The sequence below is a fragment of the Mastacembelus armatus genome, unplaced genomic scaffold (genome assembly GCF_900324485.2).
Source record: "Mastacembelus armatus unplaced genomic scaffold, fMasArm1.2, whole genome shotgun sequence".
Lineage (NCBI taxonomy): Eukaryota > Metazoa > Chordata > Actinopteri > Synbranchiformes > Mastacembelidae > Mastacembelus > Mastacembelus armatus.
In genome coordinates, this window is record NW_022872941.1 from 1,334,323 (window position 1) to 1,350,583 (window position 16,261).

A 16,261-nucleotide genomic window follows, 5' to 3' on the forward strand; every position below is an offset into this window, starting at 1 on the left:
CTAAGTTTACTCAATTCAGTTTTCAACACTAATTGGTAGGAAGTTAGATTGAAACCTAAGGACAAAATAGTTTTTATTACATTTGACAAAGTAGGACAAAGACAAGAAGATATGAAAAAAAAAAAGGATATAAAATCTTATGAAAAACAGGAGATGGTTTGAGAGAGAGAGAGTGGCACATGTGCCACTCTCTCTCTCTCTCTTCTTTTTGCTCATCCTGATTTTTCATAAGCTGGTTTACCTCCTTTTGGAGCTGGGTGAGCTGTTTCCTGCTGGCAGCAGCAGTCCGGCTGCATGGACAAGCTTCAGCAACACCAAGACAACGGCAGGCCCCCAACACTGCCAGCTAGAAAACATACAACCCTAAAGCAATTTTACTTTTACTTTTTATTTCCTGATTATACTTTCATACTTTTGCTTAAGACACTTTTTTGATCCTACAGAGTATTTTATCATCAATGTGAAATATCCTTTGTCTGTCTCTATGTGATGTTGCTGGGGCTCTCACCTCCAGAACACTTGCATCTCTCTCTGGGCTATACTGAGGTTTGGTTCCTTTGTAAGCTCTCTGCTCCGTAACATTCAACATGGAGAAAAGTTCCAAGCACTGCTGACTCAGAGCTGCAAACACACACACACACGCACGCACGCGCACACACACACGCACACACACACACACACACACACACACACACACACACACACACACACACACACACACACACACACAATTTTTTAAATGACGACAAATTCCATTTACGAATGCAGACCACAAAATGGGTCAAAAGCACTGGAAAGAGTAAGAGTTAGTAGATATATGAGGTTTGGTGAATCAACTCTATAAACTACTCTCCAGATAGATTCACTTCACTTCACCTAGAGATAATATGTGCAGACATGTCTAGGTCACTTCAAAATAATTCTACATTATTCAGCATTTACCAGAATTTTCTGCTCGGAGCTGTTGGCGCTCACTCTCTCTTTCCTCCATCTTGTCCATTAGGGTTTTGTTCTCGCTCAGACATCTGATTACAGCAACAGCAATAATAAAGTTAAAATACAATGCAGGACAAAACAGCTCAACATGAGTGTATGTTCTGACCTGTTGTATTTCTGCTCCCAGGACTGCTCAAACTTCTTCATTTGAACCTGGTTGAAGCTGAGCTCCCACTGCAAACTATTCACCTCCTCCAGAAAGCAACAAATCATAATTTGCATATTTTAATTAGTTTAACAGCTTTATATTTGTTATTGTTTTACATTAAATCAATGCATATGCATCCAGGGCATTAAAGAAGCCAAGTACAAATACCAGCAGAGCATAGAGGGACACTTTGAAAATAACAATCCCCACAGCATGTGGGGAGGTACTAAAGCCATAACGGACTACAAGAGCAGCACCTCACTGACCAGTCACACACTGACACCACACTTCCTGACACCCTTAATCAGTTCTTTATGAACTATGACAATTACACCAGCAGAGCTGAAATTCAGATAGCACCACCACCTAGAGAGGATCCAGTACTCGTTTTTGAGTGCCATCAGGTGAGATCCACTTGAGAAAGCAGCATCACCAAAGCAGCAGCACCAGACAGGGTGCCAGGCCGCACACTGAAGTCATGTGCTGACCAACTAGCAGGAGTGCTTAGCAATGTCTTCAACCTGTCCCTGCAGTAGGCTGTAGTCCCCACATGCCTCAAATTCACCACTATTATCCTCGTGCCCAAAAAACAAACAGTCAGGTGTCTCAATGGCTATTGCCCAGTTCCCCCGACACTAATTATTATGAAGTGCTTTGAGAGGCTTGTCCTTTCCCACATCAAAGCCAACATCCCAAATGAGCTGGACAGTCACCAGTTTGCCTACTGTGGGAACAGATCAACAGAGGATGCAATCCTAATTGCACTTCACACAAGCCTATCCCATCTGGAACATCCCCACACATACGTTAAGATGTTATTTGTTGATTTTAGCTTCGTGTTTAGTACAATAGTGCCCCACAAACTCACACAAACTCAGCAACCTGGGATTAACCACCACAATCTGCTCATGGATTTTGGACTGTCTCACAACAGACCAGTGAATGTCAGGGTGGGCAACCACACATTCTCCACACTCACCCTGAATACAGGAGCATTTTATTGCTTTATTGCTGGTCTCTGAGAACTACGAAACAATTGTCGTTGTATCACTACGATGACAATAGCGCCTTTTTTATACAGCGGTATAAAGACTTGCTTTTCCAAATGCAATATTAAGGATTTTACCAGCAGATGTCAACATTTTTACCCTGGGCCCTCTGATGCTGTTTCTGGGTAAGTGAATCACTTCCTATTGCAAGCGTGTCGTGTTGTGCGTGTTCTATAGTTCGTCTACAGATTAGCAACAGACTAGCTATAGTCTAACACACCTAAAAACCAACTAAACTCTCTAAATAATTCATTAACTGCCACACTCCAGTACTAGTCAAGTACCTTTCTATTTTGGCCGGTATTTATTGCTATTTCCTGACTTAGCGTTCGTTAGCCTAGCAGTTAGCTTAGCTAGCTAGTAACATGGCTTCTCCCTCTCTCTCTCTTTCCTGCTCGGTGTGCCACATGTTTAGCTATTCCTCTGTCTCCTTTAGCAATAATGATACCTGTAATAAGTGTAAGGTTCTGCTAGCTTCGGAGGCGAGAGGATCACTGATTTGGAAGCGCGGCTCCGCACCTTTGAACAAAAGCCAGCTAGCTTAGCCCCATTAGCAGGTGTGGAGCCACCGAGCTCAGGATCTGTTAGCGGTCCAAGGGCAGCTCCGGAGCAGCCCGGAGAATTAGCCTGGGTGACGGTCCGACGGAAACCTACACCTAAGCAGAAGCCCACGGCTCATCCGTAGTTTTCTCTGGACCCCTCCCCAATCTGACCAGCGATGACATGTTTAGCCGCATGTCGTCGTTCCGTCGCTGGCTGTCTAGGTGGTGTACAGCAAACGATGTGGGCTTCATAGACAATTGGACCACTTTCTGGGGAAAACCTGGACTGGTAGCGAGAGACAGCATCCATCCCACTTTGAATGGTGCAGCTCTCATCTCTAGAAATTTGGCTGAGTTTATTAGCCAACCTAAAGTTTGGCAATCCAGAGTGGGTACCAGGGCGCAGAGATTCAATCTAAAACGCCGCTCTGCAGTTTCCTTAGAGCCGTCACCCCCCTCAAACCACAGAGAGATTGTGTCTGCTCCTCGAACATATAAATCAAATAAATCTGATGTTAACAGAAGCGGAGTTATTCATAAAAACCTAATAAAAATTAAGACCACTCCTCGTATTGAACAGAATACGAGTTCCACAAGGTTCTGTGCTAGGACCAATTCTGTTCACCTTATACATGCTTCCTTTAGGCAATGTTATTAGGAAGCACTCTATTAATTACCACTGCTATGCAGTTGGCACTCAGCTTTATCTATCTATGAAACCTGATAAGACAAACCAGTTATCCAGACTTCAGGTGTGTCTAAAGGACATAAAGCCCTGGATGACCAGTAACTTTCTACTTTTAAACTCAGCCTGGGCCTAAAATCCTCAGAAAGTTTTTCTAACAATATAACTACTTCAGATGGCATAGCCCTAGCCTCCAGCACTACTGTGAAAAACCTTGTAGTTGTTTTTGACCAGGACATGTCCTTTAACCCTCTGGGGTCTGAGGGGGTTTTGGGGGCCTGGACAAATTTTGACATGTCCTGACATTTGTGCTTTTTTCAGTGTCTTTTAAACATATTAATGTTTAAAGTCTAGTAACACTGTAATCAGCACAAAATTGGCTACAATAATATGTGAGCAGCAAGTTTATACATGATTGTGTTTTTGAGAAAAAAGTGTTTATGCATGGTTAGTGAAAGACTACAATTTTTTACTCACTGAAATAAGACCATAAAACACAAACAGAACATTGGTTCACAAGACTTTGGAGACCTGCATGTTGTAGGCTAGTGTTTACTTCACAGCGTTGTGAATGTCATCTTGTTCACACATTCACAGTAAACAATACACTGATTTAAATTTTCTAAGACACTTTTTGTCCAGAAAGGCCATATGCAAGAGGGTGTGTCTGAGGATGAATAGTCACGTGATTTACCTGAGAACACAAAAGACGCACTGAACGACCAGACAGAGACACGCATAATGAGCCTTTCAGTCAATGTAGATGAGAGGGGATTAGTGCAGCACAATACAAAACAATGAGGAGCCAAACGATCCTCATTTGAGTTAAAATCAGTTTTTTTACTCTGAGGACAAGCTAAACTATTTGTCTCTGTGTGGAATATAAGAAGCGCTTCATCATGTCCGTGATGCGCCATCATCCAAACGCGCAGAAAAAGTGAGTAAATTCTATGATGAAGTTTGACATTTTATGTCATTTCTCGGGGGTGTGCACATGTTTACCTGGTTCACCTGAGATTATTTACATGTGAACAGTGAACAGAGTACAAGGTGGGACCGCATTACCTGTAATGAGGTAAGACAGGAAAAAACGGACTTCTCCTTACGTTCATACGGATTAAATAAAAAGTGATGATTTGTTTTCGACGTGAATTGTTTCATTTAAAAGAAAACATTTCAAGCTTTCTAGCCATATAATTCTTATTTTTATGAGCCAAGTATTCGCTGAGATTCTGGTTGTTTTATTTACGCGTCTGTGAAGAGAAATGGCAGACAGAAAAGGCCGAGAGCGCACCCTGTCGGCTTTCTTTATTTAAAAAAAGCACAACGTTTTGTTGTTATTATGATTATTATTTATTATTATTATTTATTATGATTATTATAAAAGTAGACCCTTTTTTTGAAGATTTGAATGATATATTTCTTTTATCTGTACAATCAGAATTGACGGATTAATTTAAGTTTGTTTCAGCCTTATCAGGAAAAGATGCGTCAAAACGCGCCGGCGCGTGCGTTGACCCCAGAGGGTTAAAAACTGCCATAATCAGACCACAACTCAAGAAATCTACTCTCGATCCTAAGACTCTTGCTAATTATAGGCCCATAACTAATCTGCCTTTTCTTTCTAAGGTCTAAGAAAGTAGTTGCCAGTCATCTCCAGGATCACCTCAAACACAACAACATTTTTGAAAAGTTCCAGTCTGTTTTCCGCTCTGCCCATAGTACAGAAACAGCATTGGTGAGAGTGACAAACGACCTGCTGATGACAGCTGATGCTGGATCACCATCACTCCTTGTCCTTTTGGATCTTTCTGCAGCATTTGATACTGTCGATCATGGTATACTCCTGAACCGGCTATATAACTCTGTTGGACTTAATAACAACAGGGTTCAGTTCTCTGACCTATTTTATTTATTATTTACATGCTTCTCCTGGGTAAAGTCTTCAGTCATCTGGGAGTTTCTTTTCACTGCTATGCTGATGACACACAATTATACATGAAAACTGATACTCAATCATCAACGTCCCCAGTACCATCATCACTATCAACACTTTCAGTATGTCTGGAGGAGATAAGGGCGTGGATGAATTACAACTTCCTTCAGCTGAACAGCTCAAAAACAGAAGCCATCCTAACTGGATCTCCTCATCAGATTAGAACATCCACCATAAACTGTATTACATTTTCTGGCCAGGACATTTCTTTATCACCACTAGTCACCAATCTCAGTGTTACGTTTGACCCTCGTCTAACCTTTGAAGCCCATATCAAACATCTCTGCAAGACATCTTTTCATCATCTCAGGAATATAGCGAGACGTCGTCCCACACTCTCTTTACGTGATGCTGAGAAACTCGTCCATGCCTTTGTCTCCTCGAGACTTGATTACTGCAACGCACTTCTGATCGGGATTCCCAATAAGAACATTCAGAAACTCCAGCACGTTCAGAATTGTGCTGCTAGGATCCTGATGAGAGTGCGTAAATATGAACATATCACACCAGTCCTCAAATCTCTACATTGGCTTCCTGTTTCAGCTCGGATTAAGTATAAAGTTTATCTCCTCATATACCAGTGTATCTATGGTGATGCCCCTATCTACCTCAGGGAACTTCTTATTTCACAGATCTCAGCACGCTCTCTACGTTCCAGAAATACACATCGGCTCCTTACTCCTAGGACTAAGACAAGCACCATTGGGGACAGAGCTTTTTGCAAAGCCGCCCTCTGCCTATGGAATGCCCTCCCTGATCATCTGAGGGTTCCACAAACGTCTGATGCTTTTAAAAAGGGCCTAAAAACATACAGTGGGTATGGAAAGTATTCAGACCCCTTTAAAGTTTTCATTCTTTGTGTCATTGCAGCCATTTGCCAAAATCAAAAAAGTTCATTTTATTTCTCATTAATGTACACTCAGCACCCCATCTTGACAGAAAAAAACAGAAATGTAGAAATTTTTGCAAATTTATTAAAAAATAAAAACTGAAATATCACATGGTCATAAGTATTCAGACCCTTTGCAGTGACACTCATATTTAACTCACATGCTGTCCATTTCTTCTGATCCTCCTTGAAATAGTTCTGCTCCTTCACCAAGGCAAAACACATTAAGGATAAAGTATTCCTCAGAACTGTAACTGAACACTTATCTTTAGCTTTCTAGTCAGGGATACTAAAGGTAAAAGGCTTAAAACACTCACCAAAGTCTTGGAATGTGAACATATTTCTGCCTTACGTTCACTACATAAATGATAACAACAGGACACTGTTTATGGAGATGATTGAGTTTTAAAATGCGTCTTTTTCTGTTTTTTTTTTGTTTGTTTGTTTTTGTTTTGGTTTTTTTGCCTTTATTTGATAGGACGGTTGAGAGTGCACAGTGGAGAAATGGAGTGGAGAAATGATGACTCGGTCAGGGCACAGAAATGGAGTGCCAGAAGGTTGAGCAAAAATGGCGTAAATCAAAGCTCCAAGTTCATTATGACATTTATAAGCAAGTGTTGTGTGTTCAATGAAGCTCTACATAGAAAAAGAGAAATGTATTTTTAAATCATCAACGACAGCAGTAACATCTCACGTGTCCTGTTTGGTACAGTGAGTAGATTAACAAACCCTCTGTCTCTATTGTCATCAGAACTAATTTCAACATCTAAATACAATGAGTTTGCTTTATTTTTTAATGACAAGGTTCGGGGTATTGAACAAGCAATAAACTGCACAACACAGATAACAACTCTGCAGCCATCCAGGAAACATTTGTTAAAACCGACACATTTTACACCTGTCATTGACAACAGTTGAAGAAATCATCTCCAGTCTGAGTTCATCCACCTGCTGCCTCCATGTTTGGCCCACTAGATTTCTGAAATCAGTAATCAGCAGCTTGTTACCACAACTTACTCACTTAGTTAATCACTCATTACAGTCTGGAACATTTCCAAGAGCCTTGAAATTTGTTGTCACCAAGCCTCTCCTGAAGAAGAGCAGTCTTGATGCCACAGTACTGAACAACTATTTGCCCATATCAAACCTTCTGTTTTTAGGTAAAGTCTGTGAAAAAGTTTGACGATTTTCAGTCAGGTTTTAGGCCCCATCACATCACTGAGACTGCACTCATCAAGGTGACAAATGACGATGGCAGAGTCTGTCTTTGTATTGTTGGATCTGAGTGCTGCTTTATGGACCAGTCGATTCACTGTGTCAATGCATTGGACAGATCACTGTGTGGATGCAAAACAACTTTCTCCAGTTAACCAGAGACAAGACTGAAGTAATCATCTTTGGACCACAGAAACAAAGAGAAAGTGTCAGCAGTCACCTCAAGTCTCTTTCTCTGAAATCTAAAAATCAGGTTAGAAATGTAGGGGTAATCATGGACTCAGACTTGAATTTTAACAGCCACATTGAATCAATTATATCTTAAAAACTTTGCCAGAATCAAAGGGTCTAAACCAGACTTGGAGAGACTGATCTATGCATTGATCATATATGCATTTATTAATAGCCTGCTCACAATCGTTACATGTTTCCTTTAGACCTGTTAATATGCAGCAACAATGTGTCCTAACATAACTTTGCAGGTGACACTCGGATTTACATTCACTCACAGCAGGTGAATATGGACCAGTTGATTCATTGTGTCACTGCATTGAACACTGTGTGGATGCAAAACAACTTTCTCCAAATAAACAGAGAATTGAATTTTACAGACACCAGCGACCATAGTCAAATGTATTCCTGGGGCCAGAGCGGGCGACATCGAGTCAAATCTGAAGCTGCTGGCTAAGGCTAATCGTAAATATGGGAAAATTGTTATTCACGTCGGCAGCAATGACACCCGATTACGCCAATCGGAGGTCACTAAAATTAATGTTGAGTCGGTGTGTAACTTTGCTAAATTAATGTCGGACTCCGTAGTTTTCTCTGGACCCCTCCCCAATCTGACCAATTCAATTCAATTCAATTCAATTTTATTTGTATAGCGCCAAATCACAATACAAATCATCTCAAGGCACTTTACAAAAACTAAAACTAAAAACCCAACAATTCCCTTATGAGCAAGCACTTGGCGACAGTGGAGAGGAAAAAACTCCCTTTAACGGAAGAAAAAAACCTCCAGCAGAACCGGGCTCAGTTTGGGCGGCCATCTGCCTCGACCGGTTGGGGTGAGTGGATAGAGCAGAGAGAAAAGAACAGCAAAAATAAACAACAAATAGACACTGCAAGTTGGTGGGGCCAGTAACTGCACATCAGCGATAAACAGCTCCAGGACCAGGGACACCTGCAGAAGGTACAGAGAGAGAGAGAGAGAGAGAGGGAGGGAGAGAGCACAAACTAGGGGAGAGAGAGAGCACAAGGTTAGTAACATTCAATGGTGGAATATACATGAGGTGGGAGAGAAGGGGGGGGGGGGGGGGTAGGGTAGGGGAGCTCAGTGCACCGATGGTCCTCGGGCAGTCTAGGCCTATAGCAGCATAACTAACTAAGGGATGGTTCAGGGTTGCCTGAAGCCAGCCCTAACTATATGCTTTGTCAAAGAGGAAGGTTTTAAGTCTAGCCTTAAAAGTACAGAGAGTGTCTGCCTCCTGAACCCAGGCTGAGAGCTGGTTCCACAGGAGAGGAGCTTGATAGCTAAAGGCTCTGCCTCCCATTCTGCTTTTGAGAACTCTGGGAACCACAAGTAGGCCTGCACTCTGAGAGCGAAGTGGTCTATTGGGATAATATGGTACTATGAGGTCTTTAAGGTATGAAGGAGCTTGATTATGAAGGGATTTGTATGTGAGAAGAAGGATTTTAAATTCTATTCTATATTTTACAGGGAGCCAATGAAGAGAAGCCAATATAGGAGAAATATGATCTCTCTTGCTAGTTCCTGTCAGGACTCTGGCTGCGGCATTCTGGATTAATTGGAGGCTTTTTATTAAGATATTAGGACATCCAGATAGTAATGAGTTACAGTAATCTAGCCTTGAGGAAACAAACGCATGGACTAGTTTTTCTGCATCATTTTGAGACAGGATGTTCCTAATTTTGGAAATGTTGCGCAGGTGAAAGAATGCAGTTCTAGAAATTTGTTTTATGTGTGAGTTAAAGGACATGTCCTGGTCAAAAATAACTCCAAGGTTTTTTACAGTAGTGCTGGAGGCCAGGGCTATGCCATCTAGAGTAGCTATAATTTTAGAAAAGTTATTTCTGAGATTTTTAGGCCCAAATATAATGACTTCTGTTTTCTCCGAGTTTAAAAGTAAAAAGTTACTGGTCATCCAAGCCTTTGTGTCAGTTAGACAGGCTTGAAGTCTGGTTAACTGGTTTGTGTTAACAGGTTTAATAGATAGATATAACTGAGTGTCATCCGCATAGCAGTGGTAATTAATAGAGTGCTTCCTAATGATATATCCTAAAGGAAGCATGTACAGGGTGAACAGAATCGGTCCTAGCACAGAACCTTGTGGAACTCCATAACTAACTTTTGTTCGTGTGGAAGGTTCATCATGGACATGAACAAACTGGAATCTGTCCGATAAATAGGATTGGAACCACTTTAACGCTGTTCCTCTGATACCAATCACATGCTCCAGTCTCTGTAATAAGATGTTGTGGTCAATGGTGTCGAATGCTGCACTAAGGTCTAGGAGGACAAGTATCGAAACAAGTCCATTATCTGAGGCTAAGAGAAGATCGTTGGTAACTTTCAACAGTGCTGTTTCTGTACTATGATGTGCTCTAAATCCTGATTGGAAATCTTCAAATAGTTCATTCCTGTGTAAGTGGTCTGATAGCTGCTTAGCAACAGCTTTTTCTAGGATTTTAGAAATAAATGGCAGGTTGGATATTGGTCTATAATTAGCCAAGACACCTGGATCAAGACTAGGCTTTTTGAGTAAAGGTTTGATTACTGCAGTCTTAAAGGCCTGTGGTACGTAGCCTGATACTAGAGATAAATTTACCAAGTCCAATAAAGATGAGTTCATTAATGGCAGGGTGCCTTTAAGCAGTCTAGTCGGGATGGGGTCCAAGAGACACGTTGATGATTTCGATGAAGCAACTACTGATGTAAATTCAGAGAGATCTATAGGAGAGAAGCAGTCTAAACATAACTGAGGTCCTACAGATGATTCAAGAGCTACTGTAGTAAAAGATTCATTTATTGCAGGTATAGGAAGCATCTGCTGAATTTTATCTCTAATAGTTGTGATTTTATTTGTAAAGAAACTCATAAATTCATCACTGCTGAGAGCTAAGGGAACACTGGGCTCAACGGAGCTGTGGCTTTTTGTCAGCCTGGCTACAGTGCTGAAAAGAAACCTGGGATTGTTCTTATTTTCCTCTATTAGTGATGAATAGTATGCAGTTCTGGCTTTACGGAGAGCTTTTTTATATGTTAGTAGACTGTTTTTCCAGGCTAGAAAAATTTCCTCTAAGTTTGTGGAACGCCACTTCCTTTCCAGCCTTCGTGATGCCTGCTTTAAGGTACGAACATGTAAATTATACCATGGGGCTAGTCTTCTCTGAATCACTAACTTCTTTTTCAGAGGGGCTACAGAATCAAGCGTTTCACGCAGTGAGGTTACAGCGCTGTCAACAACATGATCAATTTGGTAGGGAGTAGGATTAAGGCAGCTGCCCTCCATTATGTTTATACTTGGCATAGATGCAAATAAAGATGGAATCATTTTCTTAAATTTATTAACAGCGTTGTCGGATAAACATCTGCTGTAGTGGAATTTTCTTCCAGACGCTGCATGATCCATCATTTTAAATTCGAAAGTTATTAAAGAATGATCTGACAAAACAGGATTTGGGGGGAAAATTATTAGATGTTCAATTTCGATGCCATAGGTCAGAACAAGATCAAGGGTGTGATTGAAACAGTGGGTGGGTTTATTAACGTTTTGAATGAAACCAATTGAATCTAATATAGAATTAAATGCAATGCTGAGGCTGTTATTTTCAACATCTACATGAATGTTAAAATCTCCCACTATAATGACTTTATCTGATCTAAGCACTAAATCAGACAGGAAGTCAGGGAATTCAGTTAAAAACTCTGAGTAAGGAACAGGTGGACGGTACAAAATGACAAGTAGAACTGGTTTTTGTGTTTTCCAGTTTGGATGTGAGAGACTAAGAGTGAGGCTCTCAAATGAGTTATAACTGTTCTGAGGATGAAAGTTTAATAATAAGTTTGACTGGAAGATTGCAGCTGCTCCTCCACCTCGACCTGTGCTTCAAGGAACATGATAATTTTTATGACTGAGGGGGGTTGATTCATTCAGACTGACATATTCATCCTGCTGTAACCAGGTTTCAGTAAGATAAAGTAGGTCAATTTGGTGATCAGTTATCAAATCATTTACTAACAGAGATTTAGAAGAAAGGGACCTAATATTTAATAATCCACATTTGACAGTTCTGTTTTTCTGTTCAATAAGAGGAGTGGTCTTAATTTTTATTAAGTTTTTATGAATAACTCCTCTTCTGTTAACTTCTGATTTGTTTGATTTATATGTTCGAGGGGCAGACACAGTCTCTATGTGGTTTGAAGGGGGCGGCGGCTCTAAGGAAACTGCAGAGAAGCGTTTTAGACTGAGTCTCTGCATCCCGGTCCCCACCCTGGATTGTCAGGCTTTAGGTCGGCTAAGAAACTCGGCCAAATTCCTAGAGATGAGAGCTGCACCATTCAAAGTGGGATGGATGCCATCTCTCGCTATCAGACCGGGTTTTCCCCAGAAAGTGGCCCAATTGTCTATGAAGCCCACATCGTTTGCTGGACACCACCTAGACAGCCAGCGACGGAACGACGACATGCGGCTAAACATGTCATCGCTGGTCAGATTGGGGAGGGGTCCAGAGAAAACTACGGAGTCCGACATTAATTTAGCAAAGTTACACACCGACTCAACATTAATTTTAGTGACCTCCGATTGGCGTAATCGGGTGTCATTGCTGCCGACGTGAATAACAATTTTCCCATATTTACGATTAGCCTTAGCCAGCAGCTTCAGATTTGACTCGATGTCGCCCGCTCTGGCCCCAGGAATACATTTGACTATGGTCGCTGGTGTCTCTATTTTCACGTTCCTGACTATGGAATCGCCAATTATCAGAGTCGGTTTCTCAGCGGGTGTGTCGCTGAGCGGGGAAAATCTATTAGAAACGTGAACAGGCAGGTGATGAGCCGTGGGCTTCTGCTTAGGAGTATGTTTCCTTCGGACCGTCACCCAGGCTAATTCTCCGGGCTGCTCCGGAGCTGCCCTTGGACCGCTAACAGACCCTGAGCTCGGTGGCTCCACACCAGCTAACGGGGCTAGGCTAGCTGGCTTTTGTTCGAAGGTGCGGAGCCGCGCTTCCAAATCGGTGATCCTCGCCTCCAAGGCTAACAGAACCTTACACTTAATACAGGTATCATTATCGCTAAAGGAGGCAGAGGAATAACTAAACATGTGGCACACCGAGCAAGAAAGAGAGAGAGAGGGAGAGGCCATGTTAGCAAGCTAACTAGCTAGCTAAGCTAACCGGTAGGCCAACGAGCGCTAAGTCAGGAAATAGCAACAAACACCGGTCAAAACAGAAAGGTACCCGACCAGCACCGGAATGCAGCAGCCAGTGAACCGTTCAAAGTCTAGCCGGTTCCCAGGTGTGCCAAACCACAGCTAGTCTGCCGCCAGTCTGCAGACGAACCACACAACCGGCGATGACATGTTTAGCCGCATGTCATCGTTCCGTCGCTGGCTGTCTAGGTGGTGTCCAGCAAACGATGTGGGCTTCATAGACAATTGGGTCACTTTCTGGGGAAAACCCGGTCTGATAGCGAGAGATGGCATCCATCCCACTTTGAATGGTGCAGCTCTCATCTCTAGGAATTTGGCCGAGTTTCTTAGCTGACCTAAAGCCTGACAATCCAGGGTGGGGACCGGGATGCAGAGACTCAGTCTAAAACGCTTCTCTGCAGTTTCCTTAGAGCCGCCGCCCCCTTCAAACCACATAGAGACTGTGTCTGCCCCTCGAACATATAAATCAAACAAATCAGAAGTTAACAGAAGAGGAGTTATTCATAAAAACTTAATAAAAATTAAGACCACTCCTCTTATTGAACAGAAAAACAGAACTGTCAAATGTGGATTATTAAATATTAGGTCCCTTTCTTCTAAATCTCTGTTAGTAAATGATTTGATAACTGATCACCAAATTGACCTACTTTATCTTACTGAAACCTGGTTACAGCAGGATGAATATGTCAGTCTGAATGAATCAACCCCCCTCAGTCATAAAAATTATCATGTTCCTCGAAGCACAGGTCGAGGTGGAGGAGTAGCTGCAATCTTCCAGTCAAACTTATTATTAAACTTTCATCCTCAGAACAATTATAACTCATTTGAGAGCCTCACTCTTAGTCTCTCACATACAAACTGGAAAACACAAAAACCAGTTCTACTTGTCATTTTGTACCGTCCACCTGTTCCTTACTCAGAGTTTTTAACTGAATTCCCTGACTTCCTGTCTGATTTAGTGCTTAGATCAGATAAAGTCATTATAGTGGGAGATTTTAACATTCATGTAGATGTTGAAAATAACAGCCTCAGCATTGCATTTAATTCTATATTAGATTCAATTGGTTTCATTCAAAACGTTACTAAACCCACCCACTGTTTTAATCACACCCTTGATCTTGTTCTGACCTATGGCATCGAAATTGAACATCTAATAATTTTTCCCCCAAATCCTGTTTTGTCAGATCATTCTTTAATAACTTTCGAATTTAAAATGATGGATCATGCAGCGTCTGGAAGAAAATTCCACTACAGCAGATGTTTATCCGACAACGCTGTTAATAAATTTAAGAAAATGATTCCATCTTTATTTGCATCTATGCCAAGTATAAACATAGTGGAGGGCAGCTGCCTTAATCCTACTCCCTACCAAATTGATCATGTTGTTGACAGCGCTGTAACCTCACTGCGTGAAACGCTTGATTCTGTAGCCCCTCTGAAAAAGAAGTTAGTGATTCAGAGAAGACTAGCCCCATGGTATAATTTACATGTTCGTACCTTAAAGCAGGCATCACGAAGGCTGGAAAGGAAGTGGCGTTCCACAAACTTAGAGGAAATTTTTCTAGCCTGGAAAAACAGTCTACTAGCATATAAAAAAGCTCTCCGTAAAGCCAGAACTGCATACTATTCATCACTAATAGAGGAAAATAAGAACAATCCCAGGTTTCTTTTCAGCACTGTAGCCAGGCTGACAAAAAGTCACAGCTCCGTTGAGCCCAGTGTTCCCTTAGCTCTCAGCAGTGATGAATTTATGAGTTTCTTTACAAATAAAATCACAACTATTAGAGATAAAATTCAGCAGATGCTTCCTATACCTGCAATAAATGAATCTTTTACTACAGTAGCTCTTGAATCATCTGTAGGACCTCAGTTATGTTTAGACTGCTTCTCTCCTATAGATCTCTCTGAATTTACATCAGTAGTTGCTTCATCGAAATCATCAACGTGTCTCTTGGACCCCATCCCGACTAGACTGCTTAAAGGCATGTGGGATTTTACGACCGAGCAAATGGTCACTGACTTAAACCAATGTGGGGGTTGAATGTTTGCTTGACCCTTTCATGGTATGTGGTTCTGTCTGTTTTATTGTTTTAGTGTTTTAGGGTAGAAGGTTGTAAATAACTGCCAACAATTTGTTTCTTTGATGGTAAGAAGACTGAAGATAGTACCTGAACAAACATGTGGAGTCTGTTCAAGATTAGTCCACCCCTTTCTTGTCAAAATGTATATAAACTGGTCTTTTAACCCAAACGGGAGAGGACTTCTGCAAGGACGTCCTCTCCGGGCCCGTGATTAAACCTGAGATGATTCATCACACTTGTGGTTGTTTTCTGAGAATTAGCAACTCTCAAACTTAAAGAAATTTCTACCACAATTTGGCGACGAGGATGGGATGGACATGCCACTGACTGTTGCCTGTTCTAGACCGAAGGAAACCACCGGTGGTAAAAGTTAAACACAGGGAAAATTCCGCTCCGACAAACGGAGGACCTGGATCCCGCCTGAGGTCAGAACGGGTGGCGGACAGTGGATGCTCCATTCATTTACTGAGTGAGTACAGTGTTATGAATCATTTCTTCTGTATGTTTTTTGGTATGTTTTTGGTCTGCGTTAAAGAAAAACCCTAGGTGTGTGTTTGGTAATCACGTGATCGTTGTAATCCCTCCTGGTAATGAGACCAGTGTGTCTGCGGGACAGACGCCAGATGATGAAAAAATAATCCTAAAAAACAAAAAACAAAAAAGAATAAAAAAACAAGAAACAACGAGAAAACCCCACTGGCTGAGGATTACAAACGTAAGTCTTCCTTCGGGAAGCCATATGGTTTATTAAGGAAAACGACCCGTACGTGGCAAACATGAAAAAATTAAGACAGTACTGACGAAGTAAGCTATGATTGTTAATGGAAAACGATATTGTTGTTTATGAAAAGTAAGCTGTTATTGTTAATGTTGTTACTGAGAAGTAAGTAATGAGGAGTAAGCTATTATTGTTTCTGAGGAGTGAGGGTATTATTGTCTATTATTCTTAGAAATCATCCCATAAAATAAATTGGGCGTGTGAATGTGGTGATAATTTTATAAGCTTTGTGGTGACTCCTTCAGTGTCTTGTATGCACAATGTGTGTACAGCAAGGGTACGTTGCTCGGAACGAAAGTGTCATACAAACTACCTGGCTGAAGAAAGTTACCCAAAGTTAGTGTTTGTCTGATAAGATCCGACCATACGATGAGATGGGAAGATCAGAGTGAATGAGAATTTATTGTGTGTGTGTTTATAAGCCCAAGG

The 16,261-nt window shown here is 41.5% G+C and overlaps 1 protein-coding gene across 1 annotated transcript in view; it reads right to left on the bottom strand.

Annotated features, from left to right (window-relative positions):
• The window catches only part of ccdc125 (coiled-coil domain containing 125), a 53,865-nt gene that overhangs the window by 18,259 nt on the left and 19,345 nt on the right, over positions 1-16,261 (bottom strand). Inside the window, exons 6-9 of the mRNA XM_026311889.1 lie at positions 1,103-1,188; positions 943-1,025; positions 509-621; positions 242-346 (exon numbers count right to left, since the gene is read on the bottom strand). Coding sequence (XP_026167674.1) covers positions 242-346; positions 509-621; positions 943-1,025; positions 1,103-1,188 — 387 coding nt within the window. The remainder of the gene's footprint in view (positions 1-241; positions 347-508; positions 622-942; positions 1,026-1,102; positions 1,189-16,261) is intronic.